The 18283-nt window shown below is 49.1% G+C and overlaps 1 protein-coding gene across 6 annotated transcripts in view; it reads left to right on the plus strand.

The window, feature by feature from the left end:
* Window positions 1-861: 861 nt before the first annotated feature.
* Window positions 862-18283, plus strand: part of asap1a (ArfGAP with SH3 domain, ankyrin repeat and PH domain 1a) — an 89896-nt gene continuing 72474 nt past the window's right edge. For 2 of the 6 annotated variants that reach the window (XM_018757758.2, XM_018757761.2), the window contains exons 1-3: window positions 864-1024; window positions 1467-1553; window positions 3039-3165. In XM_018757758.2, the coding sequence (XP_018613274.1) occupies window positions 1495-1553; window positions 3039-3165 (186 nt within the window). In that variant the 5' untranslated portion in view covers window positions 864-1024; window positions 1467-1494. Of the gene's footprint in view, window positions 1025-1466; window positions 1554-3038; window positions 3166-18283 lie in introns of all 6 variants that reach the window. The other 4 variants (XM_018757759.2, XM_018757760.2, XM_018757757.1 and 1 more) reach the window with 3 other exon arrangements.

The raw sequence follows: 18283 nt of genomic DNA on the forward strand, positions 1-18283 counted from the left end.
ACTAGCAGCTGCCCCAGCTTAGTCTAGACTAGAGCCTGTGGTGGAATCAGGGTCGGAGGCAGGATGCATTGTGGATGGGACACCAAACTTTTACATTGCTTTTTAATGATCTTCTATTAACTTAAAAAAAACTCGTCACATTTGTCAGCATAAAGCCACTTTAACCTTGGTTTATTATATATGATAGCAATAGAAGCGTAACAGAAGTAATCCAGTCCTCTGAGTGCGTTTTACTGCCACCTAACGACTGGACGCGGAACCGCAGTTGACATTCGCGCCACGAAAACAGATTCTTGAACATAGACTGGTGAAAGTAAACACAATTAAAATGAAAAAACGGGGGAAAAATCTCCGAAAACTCATTACTCGATCGTTCGTAGCAGGACGTCTCGATGTACAACCTCATCACACAAAGTCTGCCAAGTGTATCTCGAAAGTGACACCATTTAGTCACATATGATACTGATTTCTGCACAATATAAAAATGTATTCCTTATTTTTTTTTCGATCTCAACATTTTTCCATATTCCATATGGTCACCGATGATGTTTAATTGTGCACCCTTTAGTTGTTATTGTCTGCAGAACAAGAGACCCTACGCCCACCGTTTCCTAGGCAACAGCAGAGAAGGGAAAGACACTCCATCAGGACGGGGTGTTTTCCCGGCTCTCAGGTTTCCTACGCTTCCTCTGTCCCCCTGCCTTCCTGCCCCGGCCTCCCAGAGCGCGTCTGCTGCGCGCGCTTCACATGGCAGCCTTACCCTGTGCCTTCCTGCCCCTGCCTGCCCCTGCCTGCCCCTCCCCAGCCCTGCCTCTTTGCCTCCCTGCCCCGGCGCGGCTCTTTTGCGGTTTACGGGAAATCAGTGCTCTTTCTCTCTCTCTCTCTCGACACTTTACCACCAGCCGATGGCCTCGCAATGCTCTCGCCGGCCTGAAGATCTCAAGAAAATGACCTGAACATGTTGCTTTGTGGAGATCTTCAGCCGCGGATCGACAATCCTGGGGGTTCAGCTGCTGCAGTCTCGGTGAGTCCCACAGTAAAACACTGTAAATTACACAGCAGATGAGTAAATCAGAGGTGGCTCGGAGTCGTGCGCTCATCAGATGAGACGGGACACCGTTATTGGACGAACAAATAAACAGTGTAACACTCACTGTTTTACACTGTAACACGTTACTCGCATTGAATACCGAAACAGTTAAAAAGTGAAACATCTCTTCCTTCCTCCGCTGTCCCTGTACCCGCCAGGGGTAAAGAGCTGAAAGTGCAGTCAGTTACCACGGTTCACTTCAGTGTGTACATCATTTGCTGATCAGTTACCGTAAATACATTTCATAATTTCAAAATGTCAAGACAAAGAAGGCTGCGCAAAATGATGGAAGATGAGCAGCACGCGGGAACATGTGGAGAAGCTCAAGTCACACGTTGAAATTGAGTGCGCTCACGTGATCGCTTGTTTCGTGCAGGAGATTTTCTCAGGGTGACCATAAAGTCATGAGATCTTCGTCCTCGCGATTATCGAGCTTTTCCTCGAAAGATTCGCTATGGAACCGGTAGGTGCCCCCCCCCTCCTCGTCGCCTCCACTTTTTATTCGTTCTTCTTGTTGCTAATGGATTTTTTTGCCGTGCCACGTTTATCTTTCAGCAGAAATTATTGCAACGTATTATTCATTGTGTGTTGATGTACACTCATTTGTTTATTAAACCCTTTTATTTTACATACAAATTCATTCCTGCTGTACGCGATGGCGAGCGAGCACAGTTTTGGGCATGAATCCGCATTTCTTTCAGCTGTGAGCACGTGCATTAACAGTGGACTTTAGTTGCGCATCGCGAACAAATTCAGAATTGACACCTGAGTCGCAGATCTTTCTATGATGCGATGAAGTGCAATAAATCCTCCGTGTTCTCCAAGTTACTGCTGTGGGGAAGTTCGGCAAGCAGGACGAGCCCCAGAGTCGGTTGCGTGCGGTGCAGCCGATGGCCTCCAGGGGCCGCTGTTACAGCATCCAATTCGCCCCTGGGAGCGCGAGCGCTCCGTGAATGGAGTGACGTCAGCACGCAGATGTGCGGCGCGAGGCCCCCTGGTCGCACAGTAACCCGTCGTGAAGGTTCACGAAGCCATTTTTTGAGCTATTAAAACCGCTCTTTGATAGAAGAGTGCAAAAAAGCACGGGCTGGAGTCCGCGGACAAAAAGAGGGAGATATTTGTGGTGGACGAGGGTGCGGAAGGTAAATGGAAATAACACCGTTTTGAAGCAGGTCCAGACTGACTCACTCAGTCTCCTCCTGTGTGACAGGGTGGGAGAGTGAAGGGCGGCGATGCCCGGAAAGGAAAAACAAAGTCAGCTGGGGGAAAAAAAACAAATAAAAATAACAAACTGCTCGACATAACAGCGCTCTATTAAAGTTTTACAGTCACGCCACTGCAGAGAACATCTGACAGAGTTGTTGTTGCAACTGCAGCAAAAGCAGCACCTCAGCGCGAGCTCTTCATCGCTTTTTGTGCCTCGCGCCTGCCTTCATTTGCGGAGGGGGGGGGTAGTGGGCGGTCCGAGAATCCGGAGGCACGCGCGCAGTCGCTCGCTCGCTCGCTCGTTCGCTCGTTCCCTGCGTGCCCCCGTGATCGGCGGCGGGAGGGTGGAAGAGAAAGACGCGCGGACGCACCGTGGTGCGAGAGTGTGCGTGCGTCTCAGAACGCGGAGGACGTGCGAGTGGAGCGAGGCAGCGGGAACAGCGGGCAGAAATATCGGAAAGGGAAACCGCGCGCTGAGGACATCCTCGCCGCCAGCGCGTGCCACTGAGCAGCGCGAGGGGAACAATCCAACGGCGCTCAGTGACGAAAGAGCGTAGCTTCTGCGCGAGACGCCAGGAGGCTGCGATCTCGTGCACTTGCAGGAGGAGGAGTGAGAGGAGACTGGAGAAGAGCTCCACGCCGCCAGCTCGCGGAGAGGGCTCGCCCGGGGGTCCAGCGTTCAGGATCTGGGGTTTTAATGATTTAGGCGTTTCTGGTTGTCCCCCCGAACCCCATCCTGAAGGATGCCGGATCAGATCTCAGTGTCCGAGTTCCTGTCGGAGACCACGGAGGATTACAACTCCCCCACGACGTCCAGCTTCACGACCCGCCTGCAGAGCTGCCGGAACACAGTCAACGTCCTGGAGGAGGTAAGAGGGTGGGAGAGGGAGGGGGTGAGGAGGGCCCCCACCCTAGAGAAGTGGACTGAACTGAGCATCACAGTGAGGGTCAGTGCTGAATGTGTCCGCGTGATTTAAGTGAAAACGCACGCGATGGGGTGATGGAGACGGGTGCAGTGTCACAGAAAGGGCACGAAACCCTCTGGTGCCCCACACACATCCAGACATTCACACACGAACTGTGCATTGGAGGTACGAGGGGCACGGCGGAACCCATCTGTCTGCCACCATCTGACAAGGAATCATCACATTAATGCATGAATTTAATACATTAATGACACGAACTCATCCTATGAGGGGAGCGATGATGCGCCACACCATTTCATCATGCTGGGCTTCATGTCAGCGTGCCTCTGTTTTTGATGTTAACATCTGGAGGGGATTAACTGTTCTGCCATGAAGGTGGATGTCATGTGGCCTGTCCCCCTCCCCATCCCATCCCATCCCATCCAGCGGCAGCATGTGACAGCAGTGTTTCCTGGTGCTTCTTGGTGTTCCAGCTGAGTTGTTTGCAGCCATATTTAAATGGCATCGCACATCCCTTTTCAGCACGCCACGTTGTTCATGTTTGGGGTCCTGCGCTTCCCGGTAACGGCGAGTCGGACACATTGACCCTTTATGGATTGGTGTGGGGGATTTAAAATATATGCAACCACAACAAACAAAGTGAAACTGACTTTTCTTTTTTAAGAAAAAATAGTTTAACAATGTTTATTTGGGATTTCAGGTTTAAGAACAACGGGAAGGGGCTTTGCCTGTTTGTGACTTTCCTCTTACTCTGTTTTCTGCTCATTAAGTGAACATTAAAATGCCTTAACAGTGCGCATTTACATTTGTTCATTTGGCTGATGCTTTTTACCAAAGCGACTTATAATGTTAATCTACCTAGAGTTATTTACACATTTATACAGCTGGGTAATTTTACTGCAACAATTTAGCGTAAGTACCTTGCTAAACGGTGCTACAGCCAGAAGTGGAATTCAGACCTGCGACCTTTGCATCCAAAGGCAGAAGTTCTAACTACACTACCCGCTGTCCTACATTCTCAAAATTGGAGATTCGACAGTGCCTGTAGTGTGTGTGTGTGTGAGAGAGTGAGAATGAGTGTGTGTTCTTGCCCTGCAATAGACTGAAGTGCCGTCCAGGGGTCTACCACACCTTTTATCCAAGGCTCCCGGGATGAGCTCCAGACCACTGCGATCCTGCGTACGACAAGCGGTTGATGAAATAACGGAACAAAATTCTTATTCATGTCATGTACTCGTGTTTTCAATTATTACAAAACAAGAAGTATGTTTGTTCCTCTGTGGAACCTGGCAGAAATATCACTTTTTTTTCTCTCTCTCTAAAACAGCAGTGGAAGTAATAAAGCGTCAGTCCTCTGAGGTGTTTTTTTTTTACATCTGAATAATTTATTTCCTGTGCAGTTTCACTGTCTTGGCAATGAAACAACTACTTCACATGTTCCTGCAGGGACTGATTTTAAAAAAAACAAAAAAAAAAAAAAAAAAGCACAAATAAAATATATATATATATATACAGGATGCAGTTTATTCAATATTTATTTCCATGATCGGAGAATGTAATAAGAGAAGATCTACAGTCAGTCACCCCACTTCAAGCCATTTCGTTGCTGTTTTGCAGGCTGGATATGACGTCCTTGTTTCTGAGTCAGTCATACTTCAGATTTTGTCTCAGTTGTAGCTCACCTGTTTGCGTGTCCGTTTTGACACGTTAAGAGCTCGAAAAGGTCAGTTTTGAGATTTGCTGTTGGGTACAACAACTGCTGTATTAATGGGTGCTTTTTCTTTGCAGATGCTCCCCTTTGGCTTACCCTAACATCCCAAGTCATGCATATGCAAATTCTGGCTACACAATGGCGGGGCTAAATATGCACAATCAGCATTGTGGACAAGAATTGTTGTTTATACCAACCCCCCCTCCCCCATGTATTTCAGCCAGATCTGTTGTTTTTACACCCACTTTGGTAAGCTGGTTTATCGAACGCTCTCCAGCTGTGTATGTTACTGAAAGTGCAAAGCCCTGTGCTGGATACCAGGATCTTGTAGCTGAGGCGGTGTGCCAGTCTGGAGTACCGCTGTACCGCTTCCTTGGCACAGTTTCATTTTGTATCGACTATGTTCCCACAGTTCAGAGTAATACAGTATGGTATCAGCTTTAAATGTAATTATATGTTTGGTCACGTTGTGTTCAGAGGAGGCTGTGCTGCAGTGAGGAAGCTGAAAGTACCTAGGCTTAGAAAGTGCTATGTCGCACTGTTGAGCTGTGCTTCATGGAAGCGCTGTGTGGACTCAAGACGGAGCCGCCAAAAGTCATTCTCTGCTACTTTTTTAAGAGGACTTTTTTTCTTATTATTTAGCGTTTTGTGGCTTTCCCTGGTAACCTAAAGGTTTTTGGTTCAAATCCCATTCCTAGTATAGTACCCTTTGTCAAGGTACTTTGAAATGAAACTGTAGTGGGTAGATAAATGTGAAGTTGATTATCTAGCAGTGTAAGTTGCCTTGGGTGGTGTGGTATTTCACATAAAGATGAGTGAAAAAGTATTATTTGTTGTTTAAATAATATTTCTCTCAAAGAAACGCCAATTTTCATGTATTTGTTTGGCGGACGGTTCTCTTCAAAGCAACTTAGTGTTAAGCTGCTTACGATTGTTAACCCATTTATACCCATTGAAGTACCTTGCTGAAGGGTAATATAGCAAAGGCAGCAGCTCGAACCACAACAGTACCAGCTGCTTATTCTCTCACCTACCTACCTACCTAGCTGTGTATATACAACAGACTCTTAAAAAAATTAAGCTACTTGCCATAATATATAATTAATTGGCCTCTAAGTTAAATTCTGTGTTATGAACTTTAACAGTCATGCTGATTGGTCATATTGGCTGCATGATAAGTTAAGTGGTTTCGTGACACAAGGAAAATGTGAAGTTTGGCTGTGTCTGGGCTTTGTGCCTGGTGAAAACCCTCTAGGAACAGACGCCTGCTGCGTCTGTCTCTCTTGGACCAAGTGAGGCTGTCCTCCCGCTCATCCAGCAGCACCTAAGAATCACACATTCCTGCTCCCGTGTTTACTTCTCTCTGCGTGCACCTTGCGTGAATCATGCAGTTCCAGAAGCTCCTGGATTGCTGACCTTCACAGCCTCGTACATCTTTATTTTTCGTTCCCTTGTCTCGGTGCCCTGGGGAGGGTGAACAAAGTGAGGAAAACAGAAGTCTGGATGGATTTGATATTTGCAGCGGGAAGATAAAGATGGACTTTTGTGGGTGTGCGATTGTTTAAGAGGATCTTACAAAAGGTTCTCGTGTCACTGTTCATCAGGAGCTTCTTTGCAGGGGAATTGCGGGGTTGCACAGGAAGAGGCATCGCAACACGTGAGTGTTGTAATCGCTTTGCAGCTGTACTACAAAAATGATTTCTAAGCAGAAAACTGTGCCTTTTCTTGCTTTGCTAGTGTTTTGTGCGCACACACACACTTTCTGAAGAGCTTTTAGCGCTGAATAGATTTTGCAAACTTGGTGGATGGGTGGTGATGGGAGGGTTATCAAAAATAATGGACAAGGAGGGTGGTGGGCTGAGATGCTAGGATGAGTTGGTGTGGAGTGCACACACACTTGTGGATAGTGCAGCACGGGACACTTCCGGCCTGCAGCCACCTTGACATGTTAACGCTGTGGAGCCACCTATACGCGCTTTACTCTTTTCGCTTTGCTCATGTCGTCTGGGTTGAAATCCTCTCCCGTGTGCAGGTTTGGGGTGTTGATCTTTAGGAACATGGCTGAAGGAGTGTATGTTGTATGGTGTGAGGAAGCTCACAATGAATGAGAAGTGTGTTATAGACTTCACAGCTGAGGTGTTTGTATTTTGGGTTCGCTGGATTCTGCTTTCACCAGTTTTAGAGGGTTGAGACTGCAGGTATTAGCTGTGCAGATGGTGTAACATGGGGGAAATTATTGTGTAAACGGTGTTGCTTACTGGGATAAATGTTTTTTTCAGCCAATGCTGTGCTGTAGTTGTGTAATAACTATGTTGTCTCCATGTAAGGAATTGCAATGAGATTCATATCGGCTAATTACTGTACTACAGGAAATGGACCAGAATACAAATGGAGGCAGATGCCTGAGTGGTTATCATGCTTTGCCTGTTTTGATGTCATCTTTATTCATGATCCTGTTTACAACACGTGGACAAATATATTTTCCTGGAGGGTTTTCCTCGCTTTTCAGATGTTCATTTGCATCTCAAGGGTGTAAACTGTGTCCAGTTGTTCAATTTTTGACTCCGTAGAGAGGTGATCGGTGCTTCATCCATCGGAAGCTACGGGCAAGACTCTCTCTCTCTCTCACACACACACACACACACACACACACACACACACACACACACACACACACACACACACACACAGAGTCAGCAATTGCTTGTCCGAAGTGGGGCTGCGGCGAACTGGAGCCTAACGCGGCAACATAGGGTGCAAGGCTGGAGGGGGAGGGGACACACACTGGATGGGACGCCAGTCTGCCACAAGTCACCCCAAGTAGGACTCGAAACCCAGACCCACCACACAGCAGGCCCTGGCCAAACCCGCTGGACCACTGTGCCCCCCCATGGAGAAGACTTTCTGTCCTTAAGTATTCATTATTATTGCCTGACGAATCCATATAAATATTTATCAAAAGGAATTTACAGATTGAGTTTCACTTGTGTTGATGAAAACCTCTCATGGGAGATAAACTCTTCGGTGGGCTCACCACCTGCCGGAGAAACCGTAAGGGGCCGGTGCATTGTGATTTGGGCGGTGGTCGGGGCCGAGTGCCTGGCCGACCCAAACCTCGGGCACCAACTCTGGTTTTTGGGACTTGGAATGTCACCTCACTGGCGGGGAAGGAGCCTGAGCTGGTGCGGGAAGTTGAGAGATACCGTCTAGATATAGTCGGGCTCACTTCCACTCACAGCTTGGGTTCTGGAACCACTCTTCTCGATCGAGGGTGGACTCTCCACTATTCTGGCGTTGCCCAAGGTGAGAGGCGGCGGGCTGGTGTGGGCTTATTAATAGCCCCCCAGTTCAGCCGCCATGTGTTGGAGTCTACCCCGGTGAATGAGAGGGTCGTCTCCCTACGCCTTCGGGTCAGGGAACGGTCTCTCACTGTCGTTTGTGCTTATGCGCCTAGCGGCAGTGTAGAGTACCCGGCCTTTTTAGAGTCCCTGGGGGGCGTGCTGGAAAGCGCTCCCACTGGGGACTCTGTCGTTCTACTGGGGGACTTTAACGCCCACGTGGGCAGCGACAGTGATACCTGGAGGGGCGTGATTGGGAGGAACGGCCTCCCTGATCTGAACCCGAGCGGTGAGTTGTTATTGGATTTCTGTGCTAGTCGCGGTTTATCCATAACGAACACCATGTTCATGCATAAGGGTGTCCATCAGTGCACTTGGCACCAGGACACCCTAGGTCGGAGGTCGATGATCGACTTTGTAGTCGTTTCTTCTGACCTTCGGCCATATGTCTTGGACACTCGGGTGAAGAGAGGGGCTGAGCTGTCAACTGATCGCCACCTGGTGGTGAGTTGGATTCGATGGCGGGGGAAAAAGCTGGACAGACCTGGCAGGCCCAAATGCATAGTGAGGGTCTGTTGGGAACGTTTGGCGGAGGCCCCTGTCAGAGAGGTCTTCAACTCCCACCTCCGACAGAGCTTCAACCAGGTCCCGAGGGAGGTGGGGGACATCGAGTCTGAATGGACTATGTTCCGCGCCTCCATTGTCGGGGCGGCGGTTCGGAGCTGCGGCCATAAGGTCTCCGGCGCCTGTCGCGGCGGCAATCCCCAAACACGGTGGTGGACACCGGAAGTAAGGGATGCCGTCAAGCTGAAGAAGGAGTTCTATCGGGCCTGGCTGGCTCATGGGACTCCTGAAGCAGCTGACAGGTACCGACGGGCCAAACGGAGCGCGGCTCTGGCAGTCGCCGCGGCAAAAACTCGGGCTTGGGAGGAGTTCGGTGAGGCCATGGAGGAAGACTTTCGGTCGGCCTCAAAGAGATTCTGGCAAACCGTCCGGCGACTCAGAGGGGGGAAGCGGTGTTCCACGAACACTTTTTACAGTGGAAGTGGTGCGCTGCTGACCTCAGCTGAGGATGTTCTCGGGCGGTGGAAGGAGTACTTTGAGGATCTCCTCAATCCCTCCGACACGCCTTCCGTAGAGGAAGCTGAGGCTGGGGACTTGGAGGGGGACTCGTCCATTACCCTGGCTGAAGTTGCTGAGGTAGTCAAAAAACTCCTCGGTGGCAAGGCTCCGGGGGTGGATGAGATCCGCCCCGAGTTTCTCAAGTCTCTGGATGTTGTGGGGCTGTCTTGGCTGACACGCCTCTGCAGCATCGCGTGGAGTTCGGGAACGGTGCCTCTGGACTGGCAGACCGGGGTGGTGGTCCCTCTTTTTAAGAAGGGGGACCGGAGATTGTGTTCCAACTACCGGGGGATCGCACTCCTTAGCCTCCCTGGGAAAGTCTATGCCAGGGTACTGGAAAGGAGAATCCGACCGATAGTCGAACCTCGGATTCAGGAGGAGCAATGCGGTTTTCGCCCTGGCCGTGGAACACTGGACCAGCTCTATACCCTCACTAGGGTGCTGGAGGGTTTGTGGGAGTTTGCCCAACCAGTCCATATGTGTTTTGTGGACCTGGAGAAGGCATTCGACCGTGTCCCTCGTGGCATCCTGTGGGGGGTACTTCGGGATTATGGGGTTCGGGGCTCGTTGCTACGGGCTGTTCGTTCCCTGTATGACCGGAGTAGGAGCTTGGTTCGCATTGCCGGCAGTAAGTCAGACCTGTTCCCGGTGCATGTTGGACTCCGCCAGGGCTGCCCTTTGTCACCGATTCTGTTCATTATCTTTATGGACAGAATTTCTAGGCGCAGTCAGGGAACGGAGGGTGTCTGTTTTGGTGGCCGCGAGATCTCGTCTCTGCTTTTTGCGGACAATGTGGTCCTGTTGGCTTCATCAAGTCAAGACTTGCAGCGTGCACCGGGGAGGTTTGCAGTCGAGTGCGAAGCGGCGGGGATGAGAATCAGCACCTCCAAATCCGAGGCCGTGGTTCTCATTCGGAAAAAGGTGGATTGCCCCCTCCGGGTTAGGGGGGAGTTGCTCCCTCAAGTGGAGGAGTTTAAGTATCTTGGGGTCTTGTTCACGAGTGAGGGAAAAATGGAGCGGCAGGTCGACAGACGGATCGGTGCGGCGTCTGCAGTAATGCGGTCATTGTACCGGTCTGTTGTGGTGAAGAGGGAGCTGAGTCGTAAGGCGAAGCTCTCAATTTACCGGTCGATCTACGTTCCTACCCTCACCTATGGTCATGAACTCTGGATCATGACCGAAAGAATGAGATCGCGGATACAAGCGGCAGAAATGAGTTTCCTCCGCAGAGTGGTTGGGCGCACCCTTAGGGATAGGGTGAGGAGCTCAGTCACCCGGGAGGAGCTCGGAGTAGAGCCGCTGCTCCTCCGCATCGAGAGGAGCCAATTGAGGTGGCTCGGGCATCTGTTCCGGATGCCTCCTGGACGCCTCCCTGGGGAGGTGTTCCGGGCTTGTCCCACTGGGAGGAGGCCTCGGGGCAGACCCAGGACACGTTGGAGAGACTATGTCTCCCGTCTGGCCTGGGAACGCCTTGGGGTTCCCCCAGAGGAACTGGAGGAGGTGTGCGGGGAGAGGGAAGTCTGGAGGACTCTGCTCGGACTACTGCCCCCGCGACCCGGCCCCGGATAAAGCGGAGGAAGATGGATGGATGGATGGGAGATAAACTAGAAACCTTTGTATTTAATTTGTTCATTTATCTGACATTTTTCTGTAAAGTAACTTGCAAAGTTAGGTTTGTACACTGTGCCGCTTGCACTCATTTACCCATTTAAATAGCTGGGTAATTCTGCTGTGTTAATGCACAGTGATTACCATGATAAAGGGTATTACAGTAGGAGTGTGCATTGAAACCTTGGTCATTTTGGATGCAAGGTAACCACTGTGCCACCTGCTGCTCCTGCATTTCTGTCCTTAGTGTGTAGAAGAATCACCTGTCTGGGGTTTCTGTGTGTTGGAGTTCAGGGACTGCAGCACAGAATGGAAACGTGTGCACGTGTGTGGACCTATAGGTGTGCTGGCCTGTGGTGCCTGGGACCAGGATCTGGCTGCTGCTGTCACATGACTTCCTTCAGACTAATTGATGAGAAGCAGTGCTGTGTTTCCTCTGCCTTCCTCTTAAGGTAGTTCCCTCAGCCAGAACGATGTCGAAGTTCTCCAGCTTGTAAAAATGACTCCAGAGCTGTCCTGCGATACCTCTGATACGTGAACAGCACCGACAATGATGTGCAGAATATTTGGTGTGGCCACATTGTGTTCTTTTGATAACTTCCTCTTGGATGTTTTTTCTGTCTGTGGACCTGCAGCGTCTTCTGCAGCGTTTGTGACACATCCCTCCTGTGCTCAAAATCCACCGCTCTTCCTGGTTTTAATAGGAAACAGGAGACAAAGGCATTTCCCTCACTATTTCAGTGTTGCACTGCTGAGCCCCTGTATTTCTAGAGTAACGATGGTACAGGGAGACACTCCCCAGCACTTACACCTCATATATACATACGGATATCACTAAAAGGAAATCTTAGAGCATACTGAAGAAGAAGCTGGGCAGATAAACAAGCTTACAGGTTTGAAGCCCAGAAAGTCTTCTGCTGTTGTATTTTGGACACTGCTCCAGAATACCTAACTTTAATGTGTATCCAACTCTACAAACCAGTTGTGTAACTCTATAGTATGTGTGTTTGCCACTCTATGTGCTGAGGTTCGATGGCAGATGTGGTTTTACGCTTGAGCTCCATCAGACTGCCCTCCTAGGCATATGAGTGAACCCTTCATGGAATTGAGGGTATGGAAATGGGACCTGCGGTGAGGAGCAACAGAGACTCTGAAATGTGGAGGAAGTGAATCACATGGATGAGACCTTAGTATTCGCTCGCATTTTGATCACCCTCAGAGGCAGGGTGAGGTCACCTTGGATGGGGATGCAGCTCTCAGCCAGGTGCCTCCCCTGGGCATAGATGTTGCGCTGTGGAGGGGCTCTGGGATTTGCATCTTGTTCTGCTCATACATAGTCACAGGTGAGCAGTGAACGTACATAGTTTGGGTGCTTACTGCAGTCCCATGGGGATGTTAAACCCCTCCCCCACAGTATTGCACGTCAAAGAACTCGACTGTGGAGTTTTGACACCAGAGGAATCAGCCTGCTCAGTGATCTCATTGTATGACGTCTGTATTCCCTTCATGGCGACAAACACAGAAATGAAGGGCTGAACTGGGGACTTCCTGCATATCGACAGACTGGTGCTCAAAAACACACACACACACACACACACACACACACACACACATTTTCAGAACCGCTTGTCCCAAACGGGGTCGCGGGGAACCGGAGCCTACCCGGCAACACAGGGCGTAAGGCCGGAGGGGGAGGGGACATACCCAGGACGGGACGCCAGTCTGCCGACCTGCTCAAAAACAAACAAATGTAATGTTAATCTGACTCTGTTCTTCAAAGCAACTTACTATGTTAATCTCATTACAATTATTTACCCATTTACACAGCTGGGTAATTTTACTGGAGCAATATGGGGTTAAATACCTTGCTCAAGGGTACTGCAGCTGGAGGTGGGATTTGAACATACAATCCTTGGGTCAAAAGGCAGCTGCTCTAAGCACTACATTACTAGCTGCCCCAGTATTAACATATCATTAAGATCATTATCCTTCACACACACACACACACACACACACACACACACACACACACACACACACACACACACACACACACACACACACACACACACACACACACACACACACACACACACACACACACACACACCAAAAAAACACTTTGCATTCGTAGACCACTTTGTACATCGGGCCTTGTCTTTTCCCCCTATGTACATCCACGTTACTAGTGTAAATCCTCAAACAGTCCCATCAGGATATTATCTACTTAATTTCTCTGTGTTGTCACGGTTTGGGATATTTCCAGCAATTGAGGTGGCTTGGGGGTGGTTAGTGTGGGATGGCAAGGTGACGGGTTCATCACTTGCACGAGTGCTTGGGTGCCGCCAGTTCGCGTGGCGCAGTGTGACCTTGCCGAGCTGCTGTGCCCCAAGGGGACTTTGTCAATGAAGTGGGTTGTTTTTAATTGGCGCTTGTGCTTGTTAAGCCCTGTGCCAGCGCACCGTAAACCTTAATTGAACGGGTGCAGCTGACACGTTGCACGCAGGACTGTTAATGAGGTGGGGGGCGTGAGGTTGCGCTGGGCCGACTGGGCCAAATGTTGTGTCAGCCGCAACTTCATGCTCAGTTGACCTCGTAAGAAAATGAGAACACAGCCCTTTTGGCAAAAGGGGGCGGGTGTTATTTTTTCATTTGAAACAGCAGAATGTTGCTGTGCCGTTTGCATTTTTTTTTTTTTTTTCCCATTAAATCCAGAACGCCCACAGAACTGGAGCTCGTTTTTTTTTTTTCCTCCCCCCTGACTTCAATAATGGACTAAAAGAGCAGGTTTTGGGAGGTCACTGAGTTTTGCCCCACCCTGCTGGGCGATTGTCAAAACCTGACCTTTGAGTCCAGTTCTTTCATTCAAGGCTCTGATCTTCACTTGCCTTTACCGCAGTGAAGGCTATGCTGGAGGATGAGTTGGATGTCGGTACTAACAGGGCATAGATGACGTTGAGTACTTTGCCACCGCTCGTAGCCTTGCTGATCTCCATCACTTTCCAGCTTCTGCCCCCATCATCCCTTCCGCGTTAGTTCGACTGTTGCTCCTCTCAGGTCCGTTGGCCTTCTTCTGAATTATGCAGGGGAGTCTGGTTCATTTTTAATGCTGAAACCGAAGAGGAGGTGGGGGCTTGTTTTGCTGGCAGGGTGTCTCCGGTGTCTCGCCTTTCCCGTGGCCTATCAGACCCCAAAGGACGAAGAAATGGCCAACACGTCACATGCAAAGAGTGAAGGAGCAGCCAGCTTTAGCGCTTAAGAATCCCGTCATATAATATGCTGGTCACCAGCCCAACTCTGCAGAACTGGTCCAGTCACGAATTCAGTATCCAAATAGGTAACATTTGCTTAACAGTATAGTAGTAATAGCGGTAACATCGGCCAGTCATGGGTAAAAGAAATGCCATGTTAGGCATATTTTCGTAGGGAAGGTGGGCTATTTTTTACATTCCTAGAACGTGGCTTCTCTCAGATTACCCCGTTGTTGCGTCAGCATGCGGCACTTCTGGGGAAAACTCATCACTAACCTAATCGCAAGGATAATATAGCGCCTGCCAGGAAAGGTGCTCTTATTTCTTTTGCCAAACATGCTTTAAGCTGCATTAGCAGTGGGAAACCGTGATTAAAACACCGATGGGGTCCACCATATGGCTGTACTCACTAAACCATCGAATCCCTAATATTTTTGGAAAGTGACTGAATAATAGATACTTTTTTTTTTTTTGCAGCACTTTTGCAATGTACATATCTTTAATTAAGATGGATTGCCATCCATGGTCAATGCACACATTAATCTGCTTCCGCTTGTGTTTTAGTGGGAATGTTGGCGTTACGTCGATGTCTGTGTTATAGACGGTGGAAGAATGACAAAGAGCTCAGCGGTAATGCTTCGCTTGGACTCTGGGTGTGTAAACGGTCCGGGATGTGTCATCACTGAGTCCCATCCATCTTCTGCATTGCTGGCATGAGTGTTTCCGTTTGCGCTGTCGACTGTCAGCGACAGCCTCCCCATTTCTCGGGCTTTGCAGCGACTGGGGAACGCATGAAAGAGCATCGCATCTAGTGAAGAGGCCTCGCTTGCGCCGGCTAAAAATAACTGCGCTGGTGAACGTGTGCGCTTATGTAATGGGGGGGTTGGGATGGGGTGGCGGCGGCGGCGGCGGTGGTGGTGGTGGAGGGAGGGGGTGGGGGCTCATTGTGCTGGTGCTGCAGTGAGAGAAGGCAGGTTTAACCTACTTTTCCAGGCCAGAGCTCCTCCGCAAGAGAGGAGAGAGGCTGGGAGTGTGGCAGCAGTTCAAGGTGCTTCGAGGACCTTGGGATTACCCATAATGCACTGAGCGTGCACCACAAACTCATGTGCTGCTCCTTTTTTAAGCACTCTCTTGTGGGTAATTTATTGTGCTTGTTGGTTTTCCCATCTGATTGCACATGTACTGTCAGGAGATTGGGAAGGTTTTTTTGGAGTAAGTTTTTTTTTTATTATTATTTATTTATTTATTTATTTTTTGGTCTTTGTCAATGACTTTTCCCATTCCGGGGTCTGCACACATTAATCAGCTCCTTTTCTCCAAAGCATCTTACAATTTTAGTTTCCTGCACTGCTGATAATGGTTTACCCATTCATGCAGCCTAGTAACGTTTACTTAATCAAGGTGAGTACCTTGCTGAAGCTCAAGTGGGGATTCAAACCCAGGTACTTTGACTGCAATATGTCAGCTTTCACACATTGCTGGCAGCCATTCCTTCATCTGCTGATTCATCTCCCATTTCCCCGCCAGTATGTCAGCTCTATGTTACGGTCCCACCAGACCTTCTCTGTAAACCCCATGCTGCCAGTGACAGGAGGGTTTAACCTCGACATGCTGTGCCGAGGACGTGCAGAGGTTTGTCCCATCCGCACGGTGCAGCTGCAGGGCTACTGTTGTAAGTCTGTGAGGAGACTGGATGCTGTGTGGATGCTGATGTCAGCGATGACTCATCCTGCATGGCTCAGTTTTGAAGAGTGGAGGGGACGAGGACACTCCTTCAACAAGCACGCTACTTCGCCTCACAACGGTCATTCCCAGTACCTTCTCGTGTTCCGCGCAGCTAAACTGCAGACGGGCTGTATTGTGGCGCAGATCGCTGGAGTGAAACGCCCTCTGATGTCAATCCAAACGCAATCCCTCAAACTGTTTTGGTGCTGAAAACGCGGAAGGCCTCTTGTCCCACATTAAATCCGTACATTGCTTGCAAAGACAATGGCCTGGGGTGAAATCAGAGTGGATGCTGAGCTCCAGTGCATGGAGGTGCCATGGATGGGGGCAGGTCCAGGTCAGATCTGTTTCTGGTGCAGCCCGGTCCTGGTTGTCACGCCCCAGCACTCCCCTCCTTCAGCCACCTGACCACATGAAAACCCTTCTGGTAGCTATCATGCATGACACATGAGGAGAACCCCTGGGGGCAGCACCAGCCCCCCACTTGTGTTTTCATTCACTTTGGCCTGTATGGAGCATCCCGTCCGCTAGAAATCAATCCGGCACTTTTATTAATGGGGGTTTGCTATTGATCGGTCACATTCCTCTGAGTGGATTGGGTCGGGGATCAGAGGGCGAAAGCACCAACGTAGCCATCACTCAGTCCAATATGAGAAATTCCCCCTGACGGGCAACTAGAGACCCTTCAGAGCTTCATGTTTAATTGAATTAACTCTACAGATTACACGTGGCAATTACTTCAGACCCTTTGAGATGGTAATTGGAAATGTAAACAAGCTGGGTATATTCAGGGGAAACGGAGAGCGTCTCAACCTTTAGGATGGCCCTGGGTACGTTCTTTGTGCATGTGTGGGTGTGTCTGGCGATGTTGCCCTCGGCTTGTACCTCATCTAGCAGGTGTCGCGATGATAGTCTGCGGAACAAAGTGGCGCAGGTCATCGAAACTGGTCCGTTCCCACAGGGCAGCATTACAGTGTTCTCAAATTACGCTGGAGATGTAATCTTGTCAACAGCGGCCTTCCCGTCACTGCAGACAAACTGTAAATGGCATCCGCTTTCGCTTGTGAAGAGGAACAGTCAGACCGAAACCTTTCTGCGGTTCAGTGTGACCCAAATGAATTATAATGAAGAAGACTTCTGAGTTGTCAATGAACGCTTCTCACTGATCAGTGCGCTTTTGTTTGGCACGTGTCACTTGTGAAACCCCTATTTCTGCCTCCAGCACAGAGGAATTATCCCGGAATCCTAAACCCGTGAGATGTTGTGGAGACCTGAGAGGAAGAAATGCTGTGAGGAGGTGTTATTGTGGAGTCTGTTTTCACCATCATACCCTTCCTAAGTGGTACTAACCTACTATTCGCTTTACTTCACAAAGTGTACTTTAGGTTGAGGATTCCTATGATTATTGTTAATATTATTATTAGTACCGTAGTAGGTTCTATTCACACAGAATATTTCCCACCAGAGACTATTTGGTTTGGTATTTTTCCTTATTTTGCAAGAAATTAAGCCTTTAAATGACCGTGTTTTCTTTTTCTTGTTTTCATTTTCATCTTACTACTTTATCTTTAATAATGGGATTATCAGGACCTGTAGATAATTCAAACCAAATTAGCCCTTGGTTAGGGGAAACATTTTTGTTTATCTGCGCACTGAGTCGTAATAGTTTCCCGGAGGTACTAGCAGAAACGTGACTGTACCGGACTGCTGTCTAAAAAAACTTATCGGTGATGATTTATTATATGTGATACACAGATGTGGAGAGAAGTGAGAGCGCTGCTGGAGCTGTGGAGCATGCCAGAGTTCTGATGTCTTAATGTTTGGCTTTCTCTGCTTCTTACGGACCTCTTAGAGGTTTGCCCTCGAAGGACCTGGGTTCAGATCCCACCTCCTGCTGTAGTACTTTTGATCAACGCACTTACCCTGAGCTGATATAATAAAAACTCCTCAGCTCTATAAATGGGTAAATGATTGTAAGTAGCTGAACATTATAAGTCACTCTGAAGGAAAGTGTCAGCAAAATGATTAAATAACTAAGTATTAGTCTTCCCACACCCACACAACGTGTTCAGTTGCTAGATTTGTCACCTGGGTCTGATTCAGAGTGCTTTGCGCATGTGGGATGAGCTATCCTGCCCAGTGCACCCTTATTTCTCAGCACGATCAAGACCCGTGCGGAATAACGAGTGGTTCAGTTGAGGCTGCACGTAGTCTCCTTGCAAATTCCAGCCCGACTCAACATTGCATCTGATTAGTATTCTGACGCGTTTGACAAATGTATTTAGTCATCAGGGAGCGAAAGCAGA

The sequence above is a fragment of the Scleropages formosus genome, chromosome 7 (genome assembly GCF_900964775.1).
Source record: "Scleropages formosus chromosome 7, fSclFor1.1, whole genome shotgun sequence".
NCBI lineage: Eukaryota > Metazoa > Chordata > Actinopteri > Osteoglossiformes > Osteoglossidae > Scleropages > Scleropages formosus.